The sequence below is a fragment of the Arachis ipaensis genome, chromosome B3 (genome assembly GCF_059453495.1).
Source record: "Arachis ipaensis isolate K30076 ecotype BB chromosome B3, ASM5945349v1, whole genome shotgun sequence".
Classification (NCBI taxonomy): domain Eukaryota; kingdom Viridiplantae; phylum Streptophyta; class Magnoliopsida; order Fabales; family Fabaceae; genus Arachis; species Arachis ipaensis.
Window position 1 is genome coordinate 33,862,561 of NC_142438.1, and position 12,407 is coordinate 33,874,967.

Below are 12,407 nucleotides of genomic sequence, written 5' to 3' on the forward strand. Positions count from 1 at the left end.
GAGACCTTATTTCTTACAGCTTCATTTGTTAGATCAATTTTAAAATATTCAAAAATACTTGTGAGAAACATGCCATAAGGCAGATTTGCCTTTTTGGTACTCTTAACTGATTCCCACATGTGCCTTATCATAAGGTATCCAAATGAGATAGGAGTAGAAGTAACAAGAGCAAAAAGTATAAGAGAGTCAGAAACAGTTACTGTGTTATGTGAACCACTTTGAGGGATTAGGATATGAGTGATGATCCTGTGGAGCAGGGAGTTTGTAGGGCCGAGTGCCTTGTGAGTCGGGATGGTGCCGTCCAAGCCAGATAAGTTTTCACAAATATGTTGCAAGGCAATCTTGTATGTGACTCCAACCTGGGGGTCCAACTTCTCAGTCATATACGCTCTTGGCCCCTCATCTGTATAGCCTAGGACAGTCCCGATTGTCTCAAAGTTCAGAGTTATGTATACCCTCTTGACATAGGAGTGAATGATGCCATTGATCAGCCGTATGTTTGCATAAAACTCACGTACCAATCCGGGATAGACAGGTTTCTGAATATGGAGCAGTGGTGTCTATTGTAGAAGTTCAAACAGAGGAGAAATGTTGATCCCTTTGTTTGTGAGTGAGTCGAGATTCACTAAGTATGTGGCGCATAAGTGGCGTTTTTCCAATACTTCCTTGTGAAACTCATAGGATGCACATGAATTGAACCTGGCCGGATCAAAGTGTGAATATGATTTGTTGAACTTGTTTTTGAAATCCAATGACTCCAAGTTTACTGGCTCCCTGGTGTTGTGCAACACGAAGCTTTTTGTCTTCTGGGAACTGCGTCTGGGGGTGGTCTTCTTTGGTGGTGATGGCGGCGGTGATGGAAGAGGTGAAGTGTGGGATTCTTCTTCTTCAGCCACGGGTACCTTCTCCTTCTTTTTCCTTGAAGACGTCTTCGTTGCTATTACTTTTCTCCTCATGGTGTCTGTGTGTTTGGATGGTGGTGAGGGAGAAGATGAAGATGTAAAATGAATGTGTATATGGGTGTGGGTTTGAGGTGTGGAAGGTTTTTGGGAGAATAGAATTCGCTCACTTTTTCTTGGAGCAGTTTTCTTTTTCATGATAATGAAAATGAAGAATTGGAAGAGAGAAGATGAAGAGAACCGAATTGAGTGGAGAGAAGAGGGAGGTTAGGGACGCATTAAATGTGGAGTGGAGAGAGAATTGGAGGGAATTAATACTCATTAATGGGCGGTTATTAACCAGGGGAGTTTCCTTTTATTTGAAATGAAAACTGAAAAGTGGTTTCCTAGAATCAAAGGATGAGAAGAGGGAAAGGATTTGATTTGACAATAACCTCTTCCAACAAGATTTGATGAGACAACAAAAAGAGATTGTGATTTACACAAAGAAAAACAAACAAAACGGTCAGAGTGGATTCAAAGAAGTTTGGTGGGGCCCAAAAGAATTAATGTCTGCGCAGTCTCCCCCTTGATCATAGCCCTTTCAACACATCCTGATTTTTATCTCCTGCTTTCCTACGAGACAAAACTGAACAGAATCAAAAATTTCACAAGTTATCAATAGAGCTTAAATCTATCATTCCCAAACTTTTTCTCAAATTACAAAATCTGTCTTCACATAGGGGTTTTGTAAAAATGTCAGCGAGTTGGTCTTCAGATTTTACAAATTGAATATCAATAGTACCCTTTTGCACATGTTCTCTAATAAAATGATCTTTTATTTCAATGTGCTTGGTTCTTGAGTGTAGAACAGGATTTTTTGAAATGTTTATAGCACTCATATTATCACAAAATAAGGGTATACTATTGATCTTTAATTTGTAATCTTCCAACTGCATTTTTAACCAAATTAGTTGTGAACAACATGCAGATGCAGAAATATATTCAGCTTCAGCTGTGGATAGAGCCACTGTGGCTTGTTTCTTGCTTGACCACATGTTGAGTGAGCTTCCAAGGAAGCAACACATGCCGAATGTGCTCCGTCTATCCACCCTATCTCCCGCATAATCTGCATCACAAAACCCTACTACACAAAAATTATCAAATTTTGGATACCACAAGCCATAATCACTAGTTCCCTTAATGTATCTAATGATGTGCTTAACGGCTGAAAGATGTGATTCCTTTGGGTGAGATTGAAATCTTAAGCATACACCCACACTTTGAACAGTATCCAGTCTAGAGGAGGTAAGGTACATGAGTGAACCTATCATTCCTCTATACCTTGTTTCATCTACATCTTTGCCATCATCATCCTTTTCAAGTTTAGTGTTTGGATGCATTGGTGTTCCCATTGGTTTGGAACTTTCTAGGCCAAATTTTTTGATAAGTTCTTTTGCATACTTTCCTTGGTGAATAAAGGTACCACTAGGAGTTTGTTTAATTTGGAGGCCAAGAAAGAAAGTTAGCTCTCCCATTAAACTCATCTCAAACTCAATAGTCATGAGTTTTCCAAACTCTTCACACAAGGACTCATTGGCCGATCCAAACATAATGTCATCCACATAAACTTGAACTAGGAGGATATCATCATTAGATGCTTTAATAAATAAAGTAGTGTCGGTGGTACCCCTTTGAAATTTATTTTCCAACAAGAAGGTACTAAGCCTTTCATACCAAGCTCTTGGAGCTTGTCTAAGGCCATAAAGAGCCTTTGAGAGTTTGAAAACATGGTTTTAAAATTCTTTATCTTCAAAACCGGGGGGTTGTGCCACAAACACTTCTCTATCAATAAAGCCATTAAGGAAAGCACATTTTACATCCATTTGAAACATTTTAAAACCCTTATGGGCAGCATAGGCAAGAAGCAACCTAATTGCTTCCATTCTTGCTACTGGAGCAAAAGACTCATCAAAATCTATACCATCTTCTTGATCGTAACCTTGGGCCACTAGTCTAGCCTTGTTACGAACAACTTTTCCATCCTCACCTAATTTATTTTTGAACACCCACTTAGTACCCGTAACTTTCTTACCATTCGGATGAGGTACTAGTGTCCAAACCTCATTCTTGTCGAATTGAGTAAGCTCTTCTTGCATGGCTTTGACCCATGATGGATCTTCAAGAGCTTGTTTTACATTGTTGGGCTCTATTTGTGACAAGAGGGCAAAATTTCTTGGTTCAGATTGCCTTTTGGTTGAGGATCTTGTTGTTACACCTTGAGAGGGATCACCAATGATAAAGTCATGAGGATAACCCCTCATGGACTTCCATTCTCTAGGCTTCCGGAGTGGTGTTGAGCTTTGATGAGCTTCTGTGGGTCTTACTGTTTCAGTTTCTCTTGCTGGCTCAGGAGATAAAATGGAAATGTCTCCTTCAATCTAACGAGACAAAACTGGACTGGCAGACTCTTCATTTTAAGCAGAATTGGGATTTTCTTCACTGGTTTCCTTGTTGATAACATCTTCACAATCTGTATCATCTTCTATCACGGCACTGGGAATTGAATTAGAATCACAAAAAGAGACATGTATGGATTCCTCTATGGTCCTATATTCTTTGAGATAAATCCTGTAGGCCTTGCTAGTGGTGGAGTATCCAACAAACATCCCTTCATACGATTTTGGATCAAATTTGACAAGGTTTTCTTTATTGTTAAGTACAAAGCATTTGCATCCAAAAATATGGAAATACTTAAGATTTGGAGGGGTTTCTTTCCATAGCTCATAAGGAGTTTTCTTCAGCCCTTTTCTAATAATGGTCCTATTCAAAATGTAACAAGCTGTATTTACAGCTTCAGCCCATAGAAATTTTGGAATCTCATTCTTACAAAGCATGGCCCTAGTCATCTCTTGAAGGCTTCTATTCCTTCTCTCAACCACCATATTTTGTTGAGGGGTTCTAGAGCATGAAAAGTTATGAGCAATTCCAAAGTCATCACAGAATTTTTCAAAGTCTTGGTTTTCAAATTCTCTTCCGTGATCACTTCTCAAATGGGCAATTTTTAAATCTTTTTCATTCTGAATTTTCTTGCAAAGGGTTGAGAAATCATGAAAAGCATCATTTTTATGAGCAAGAAAAAATACCCAACCAAATCTAGAGTAATCATCTACCACAACTAGACCATAGTGTTTACCTCCTAAACTTTGAGTTCTTGTTAGACCAAAAAGATCAATGTGTAACATCTCTAATGGCCTTTTGGTTGAAATTTCATCTTTTGGTTTAAAAGAAAATTTTACTTGTTTGCCTAATTGGCAAGCATCACAAGCAAGATCCTTATCAAATTTGATATTTGGAATTCCTCAAACCAAATTTTTCTTGACTAGTTTAGAAATTTGGTACATGCTAGCATGACCCAACTTTTTATGCCATAGCCATTTTTCAGATTCAAGAGAAGTAAAACATGTTACATTTTGTTCTTTCAAGTCCTCAAGAGTCAATCCATACACATTATTGCACCTTTTAGCCTCAAATAAAATATCCCCAGTTTTTTCACAAACAACCAAACACACAAATTTTCTAAAAATAACTTCAAATCCTAGATCACACAATTGGCTTACACTAAGTAAATTATGTTTCAAACCATTTACAAGAAGAACATCATTTATACAAGATGAAAATTTTTTACCAACTTTTCCAACGGCCACTATCTTTTCTTTACCATCATCACCGAAAGTGACAAGTCCTCCATCATACTCATCAAGCTTTATGAAGAAGATTGTCTTTCCGGTCATGTGCCTAGAACATCTGTTGTCCATGTACCACATATTCTCCTTCCATTTGGATGCTAGGCACACCTACAAAACAAGCTCAAGTGACCTTAGGTATCCAAATCTTCTTGGATCCTTTCACGTTAAACCATCTCTTATGTTCTAGTCCATTATAATCAAAAACAATTTTGTAAACTCTATCACCAATCATCCTTTCACTAAAGAAGCATTGAATGGGAAAGTGTCCATTTCGGTTACATAGTCTACAAAACCTTGGAGTTGCTATTTTGTTAAAGCTTGTTGGGTTTTGAAACCTTGTATCCTTAGAAGATGAGGCAGTGTTTTCAAAATGAGGTTTCTCAACAGTTTTATAGAAGCCCAAGCCAGCTTTATCAAAAAGAGGTTTTTGACTAGCCAAGATGTGATTCAGATTTTAAGAACTTTGAGTAAACTTGGCTAAGTCTTCTTTAAGCCTTTTGACCTCTTTAAGAAACTCTTCATTTTCTTTAAAACAATTTACATATACAACAACAGAATGATCACTTTCACAGCTCCTAAGTTGGGCTTTTAACTGCTTGTTTTCTTCAACAAGATCAACAGCAGTTTCTGCCTCCCTTAATTTTTCTTTGAGAAAACCATTTTCTGCTTTAAGAATGGTGATTTGTTGTTCAAGTTCTTGATTATCCAGTAAGAAACATCTAATTTTTTCAGAAAGGTGGTCTATCATAAGATGAAGAGCTTCAGTGTCAGGGTTATAAGTGACTACCTGTTCAACGTGGTCTGCAATAAGACATGGTTGAGACTTGATTTCGGATTCTTCATCATCTTCATAATCGTTTTCCAAGTCCTCCCAAGAAGCCATCAGACCTTTCTTCTTTCCCTTCTTTGGATTCTCTTCTTTCTTCAATTTCGGGCAATCTGACTTGAAGTGCCCAGTTTCTTTGCAGTTGTAACATGTCACCTTGCTGAGATCTTTTCTTTGTTTCCTAGAGCTGCTTCCCTTGCTTTTCTCCTTGAACTTCACTATTTTCTTGAATTTTTTGGCAAACAACACAAATTCATTTTCAGAGGAATTATCACTGGATTCATCATCCAGGGGGTTAGTAACAGATGTAAAAGAAATTCCTTTCTTTTTTGAATCCTTTTTCAAATAAGTGTTTTCAAAAGCAAGTAGGTTTCCTCTCAAGTCATCATATGTCATGGAATCTAAACCACTACTTTCAGAAATGATTAAGGCTTTTGTTTCCCACTCTTTAGTAAGACATCTTAGGACTCTCCTCACAAGCATAGAATCAGGATACTTAATCCCCATAGCATCCAAGCCGACAATGATAATGTTGAATCTTTCAAACATTTCATCTATTGATTCTCCTTCCTTCATTGAGAACATTTCATATTCTCTGTTCAACATGTCTATCCTTGTCTTCTTTACTATAGTGGTTCCTTCATGAGTAATTTGAAGTTTCTCCTAGATTTTCTTTGCCGTTGTGCATCGTGATACCCGTCGGTACTCCTCAAAGCTGATAGCACAGTTAAGCAAGTTGATAGCCTTGGCATTGAGCTCCACCTTCTTTCTGTCTTCTTCGGTCCAGCTTGCTTCTGGTTTGAGTGAGATTACTCCTTCAGCACTTGTAGTGGTTGGAAACTAAGGACCTTCCAAGATCATTTTCCAGAGTCGATAATCCACTACTTGCACAAAGATCTTCATTCTCTCCTTCCAATAGGTGTAGTTTTTCCTATTGAAAAGAGGAGGTCTATTGCTTGACTGTCCTTCTGTCAGATTGTAGGACACCAGAGTTGAGCCACTGTTTTCTGCCAACTGGATCTTTTCTCCAAGCTGCAAAGCTTGATCTCTTTGAGACCAAGCTCTGATACCAATTGATGGTTTTTAGTGGCTAAGAGAAGGGGGGTTGAATCTTAGTCCCTTTTTCACTTAATAACACTTGTTGGTCTTTGAAACAACTTCTGGAGACTTTTTGATTTTTGTCTCGTACCAAGCCACGAGACTTTTTCTTTTTATCTCGTCACTCGGCACGAGATATTTTTTCAGTTTTATCTCCTGGGCAGCAGAAATAGAAATGGAGTAGAAGAGAGAGAGAATTACACCAAGATATATCCTGGTTCAGCTGCTAAGTGCAAGGCAGCCTACATCCAGTCTCTATCACAACAATGATGGAATTTCACTATAATCATTCTTGATTACAAACACCAATTCTCCCTAGGAACTACCCTTCTTATCCGGGACAAGTCCAGAATCTAAACCCCAATCCTGAACTTGACTTGGTCACTGCCAAGCTTTCAACTGCTAAGTGCTAACCCAACTTGCAAGGGGATTCTCACAGAATCATGAAACACAACACAGATGTACAAATGACCTCTAAGGACATCTATGGCTTTTTCTTTTAATTTTGCACTCTCTGCCTTTTTTCGCTCTATGGCTTTTTCTTTACAAACCTCAATGTTTGCCTTTTTTCCATGAGACTCAAGACAGACAAAATTAAACAGAAAAATACAAAATAGAGAACATTGAAGGAGAAGAACTTCTGTTAGCTTAGGTAGCTATGAGAACTCTGTGCATTGCACTCTCACTCCTTACTTCAAGCCCTGGTTGTTCACCCTTATATATAGGGAGAAGCCTCCACGGTTGAAACCAAACAAACCAAGCTAATATTCTTCTTCTTCATGCAAACCGGTTCGGACAGAAAGAGAGAAGAGGAAACTAAATGTAAAACCCAACATGCAATTACCTCTGGTCCTTCCTTGGTCACCAATCTTCATCAATCCGAGCCCTTCGTCTTGTCTTGCATTCCAAGATGGACTCATAGCCCTTGATGCTTCATGATGATGACAGCTTCATCTGCTCCAACTTCTGCCTTTTTCATCACGTAGCCATTGTAGCTACCTCCTGTGGTGGTTGAGCAAAATCAGAGTCAAGCCATCGCTCCAAGGATCTTCCTCTACTGACCGAAATCTTCTTCATCCATTTTTGGGTATGGAGAAGCCAATATCTCTTTACCAATCTTACCATAAGTGATGAGAATCTCAACCACAGCATACTTTTTATTTTCTTTTTCTTGCCATCATTGTGATGGTCTTGTAACTTGCTTCTCCTTCTTTTCGGTGGCTAGGCTTAGCTTCTATAGTTTCTGTGATATGAACGAAAGAAGAAGAAAGAGTAGAGAGAGAGGAAAGAGAAAGAAAAGCAAATCTATGAGTGTTAGATAAATTAATTAGGTGCAACTCTCCATGCTTTGTGTAGTAGCGTATAAGCTACTCTTAATTTCCATCAAATCACTTTGACATTTTCTCTTTCATGTTTCCAAGGTAATTAACTCAAGCAAAGAAAATTTGAAATCCACCACATGATGGAAATGAAACCCGTTGGAAGCATGAAGCAAAAAAATTATTCTCTCTCAATTGGTTTCGGACCAAGCAAGCAAAACAATTTGGGCTCATAGTAATGATTGTATTCATGCCCAACTAAACAATTCAGCCAACTTTTGTATTACAATTTTGCATAAGGCTGATTGTTAATTTTAATTTGGACTTGCTTAAATCAATCTGACCCAATAATCAAAAATTGTTTCAGCCACAACATTTAACAAATTTTATAACCAAGGCTGATTTACTTTCAATATTTTGGGCTTGCTATTTTTCCGGCCCAATTGCAAAATCTGCACCAACAAAAATTATTAATTAAACAGGTATGAATTAGAATTAAATTAATAATTTTATAAATAATTATATTAATAATATTTAGTCATCACTAATATTAGTTTAGAGTTTTCAAACTCATCAATAAGGTTTGGTATCCCTATAAATATAGGTGTCAAGGCCATATACTGTACAAAGAATCATTTTAACCAATTCTATTTATTGATACATTTCATTTTGTATATATTTACTAATTGTTTGTACACAAATTTAATCCCTCTTTTTTATTGACCTTTATTAATGGTCCTTACTATTGATTCTCCTTTAACTATAATTCTAAGTTTTTTATAATTGATATATCAAAAGATATTTTAAGAGTTTTCAACTTAAAGATTTAAATATTTATAGAAATGTACTCACTTTTAAATATATGTCTTTAAATGTGATTTAAAAGAGAAGGAATTCATTATTTTCATTTGTGTCTAATGTCTAAAATATTTCTATAAATCTTTTTTATTCCATACATAATTTCTCTAATTAAATAAATAACTTAATTGTTTATGAATTATGAAATCACTATTAAGATGACAAAATAAATTGTAAATGGAAGATATATTTTTTTATTTCAAATAAATATTAAATATTCCACATAAATTTAACAAAATAAAATATCAAATAAATGAACAATAAGTTAAATAAATCAAATACATTATACATAGTATCCATTATCCAAACCACAACATTCTATTTATTACTTGGTCATTGTCAAGATTTGAATCCGCGTGAAGCATATTAAGAGGCATTATATATTGCTACTCGACCAAAGTCTCAACTGCTGCGATTGATTATAAAATATTAAATGAAGTAAATAGTGCCACATATGCCAAGAATCTTTTAAGTGAGCCCATGTGCACGTTCATGATACTGAAGAATTCCCAGTTATTATCACCATGTTCATGTGTATAGAATTTAGATTGTCATAATATCAGGCACCCCACATTGCTTTCGTGCGTAAACTACAATTTCTTTCGACATTTTTTTATTTCATCAAAATTTATTTTTGTAGAATGCTTTCAGGTACTTTTTTGGTTAATGCTTATGGGTTACATAACTGCAAGATTACTGAACAAGGTGGCATTGATCAAAATTATAAATACATTAGTCCCTTAACTGGAGGCCTCAAATATGAATCCTGCGAATAAAAAAATTTCCTCGACGGAAAACCTTTACTCCCTTCATGTGACTTCAGTCATATTCTTAGTTATAAGACGTGAATGCCGGTGATTAATTGGGGATAATAAAAATAATTATAAAAGAAGAAATGCAAAAAATAAAAGTATGCATGGAAGGAGAGAGTTCAATGTATAATAGTAATAAAAGTATACATGTTCGATGAATTTTCAGGGTCCAGGAGGATATATTGTGCTGTGGTAATAGCGGACGCGTATGAATTGGTATAAGGTAAAAACTGTTTGATACAAGGATATAGGCGATACTGTTACAAAGAGAGTATGAGAACAACTTTAACCTAAATTGGCTGACAACTCAAGCATTTTGCTTGACTTGCATGCTTGTGTAAAACACATGATTATGACAATGAAGAATTATAGATTATAATTTTTATAGCTACTCTCCTTCCCATCCCATTTGCCGCGCTCGCCGCTCCCACACGGCTGTTATCTTCCTCTCCTTGATGAGCTTGGCCTCAGCCAGCTCTCTTGCCTGCTCACATGTTTCAGTTGCAGCAATGCATTTATCTGCCTCTCTCTGGTACTGAGACGCCACTCTTTTCGCTTCTGCCAAAGTTATGTTCATGTGACGTGTGTGCGCTTCAGAAACAGCCTCCTGCAACTTCAGCTCCTCCGTGAGAAGGTCCACAAACTGCTTCTCCATCTCCGCCTTCAGGTCTGGGTCATTACCTCCGCAATCTGTTCATCAGCAGCAAATCAACAAGTTTGAGCATGAAACTGGAAACATCTTTTATTCATCACGACTTTGATTGAAAATAAGACCAAATCCCAAATTTTCTAAAAAATAAGACATCTGACAAGAAGTGATGCTGAATTTCCACATGGAAAAGCGCTGGCACCTCTTGCACCTCTTTGATATTTTACCTAAGCAGTAGTTAACTAGAGTAAATATATAACTGCAATCACCAAAACAGACAGAGATAGTAAGACACAATGTCAGTGCTTGAAGTCCAAGTGACTGATTGAACCACAGGGCAAAACTGGCTCATCTGAGTTGTTCATGTTCATAGTAGTAAAAATTTTATAGTTGAAGTTTCATGGTTATCATAGGTGCTTGCACGCTATGATCCGTGACAGAAATTTAATGTGGAACTTGAAATACCTCAAAATGTTATTATAGAAACTCAGATTTAAAAAACTACCCAATAAGATGAGAAAGAACCAGATGATAATACAGATCATTTCATGAAAGCCATTATTGACATAGTTCTCATGATTGCAATGCACAAACAATTAAATATATTTTTAAGAAAACCATGCAGTAGGAGAAAGCCTAACCCGAGACAGAGAGATTAGCCAGCCCTGCATAGGAACATGAATAAGTAAATAGTTAGTTGTGTTAATATCTCCCATTAAAAACTGAATATCAAACATATATGATACAACTAATCATAACATAGTCACAGGGGAAGAAATGAGACATTCATAAAAATATGTAAAACTGACGGTTACTTCAATAAATAAACCCTCCGATCTTTATTGTATAAGCACCAAGAAATTACATTGTAAACCGTAATTAAAAGGAAACAACAAAAGTCATTTCCAGTTTTGATACCAATGATATTTATATACAAAATTGAACAACGATTATTTCTAAAGGAAAATAAAGCAGCAAGATCAGGCAAAACCATGACCAGATTTTACAGGGTCTAAAACTCCTTCATTTTAAATCTTGCTTTGTCCCAAAACATTTCAACCTCTCCTTGAACAATATTGTATTGTTAATTCTTCCGCAGTATAGGTTTTTTGTAATCAAGAGGAAAGATTATGAAACTAAGTTCTATCAAGAAACAACCAATATATAATAATGAATGAATTGTAGTAGCAACGCATTGTAAGTTTTAACAATTCAACATATTGAACTTCCAAAAACCCAATTGCAATCATAGAAAAATATTATTGCATTTCTGTCTCCACCTTTTGATAGAGACTGAAACAAAAGAAAATATTACTTTTAACAGTACAAAATTCACATGATGCTTGTTAGATCTAAGCAAATAACAGAGGAAGGAGTAACGCTTGCATCCCTAAACCCCTAAAAAAATGGTTTAAACAGCAATTGTAACAAAACCTGAGTCGGGATACGAACCAGGAGCAACTTGGAAGAGGGAGAGAGGGGGAGGGCAGTCGCAGATGCAAGGAGGGCAGGAGAGGTTGGAAGTGGAAGCGCCGCGGAGAGAGATTGTCTTCTTGAAACGCCAGTAGAGAGCTGGACCACACACACCCAACGCCGACACAACTGCGAATAACACCAGACACCACCTCAGCCAACCTCCTCCTGGATCAGATCTTCCCCTCGACATCTGATTTCTATCTCTCTCTCTCTCTCTCTCTCTCTGTGATGGCCCAGATAATACGGAGATCTAATGAGTTTCTAAACTGTGCTGTGCTGTGTGCTCTTTGCTATTATGCTATGCACTGCACTGCGATTCAGAATGAATGAGGTGGATGTTGCTGTAAGAAGTTAATTACTAAACGGTTAAAACTTAAAACCTTTTCGTTACTTCCTATTTGGTTAATAATTAAATTCATTCTTAAAAGCTTAATCATTTTTTTTAAATTAAATCTCAAATATTTTTTAATCATATTAATAGTTAAATTAGTTATTTTATCAATTAAATAATAATATATTACATTAAATATTATTTAATATAATGATATGATAAATTAATACTATATGTCATTTAACATATCATAAATTTATTTATAATCTTATTTTTTAGATTTTAATAAATAAAATTTTCTTCAAATAAAATAACAAAAATAATTAAATTATTACAAAGTTATTTTTTATTTATATTTTTAGATTATTTTTATTTTTAAATTCAAACTTTTTTTGTAATAAAATTCTTTTA

General features: G+C 36.0%; 1 protein-coding gene across 1 annotated transcript; it reads right to left on the bottom strand.

Annotated features, from left to right (window-relative positions):
* Window positions 1-9,667: 9,667 nt before the first annotated feature.
* Window positions 9,668-12,010, bottom strand: NKS1 (ubiquitin-associated protein (DUF1068)). Its single transcript, XM_016333289.3, has 3 exons — window positions 11,642-12,010; window positions 10,831-10,854; window positions 9,668-10,230 (listed from the first exon to the last, which is right to left on the bottom strand). Exons 1-3 carry the CDS (start codon window positions 11,853-11,855, stop codon window positions 9,929-9,931), a joined length of 540 nt encoding a protein of 179 aa, XP_016188775.1. The 5' UTR covers window positions 11,856-12,010; the 3' UTR covers window positions 9,668-9,928.
* Between the last annotated feature and the right edge of the window lie 397 nt (window positions 12,011-12,407).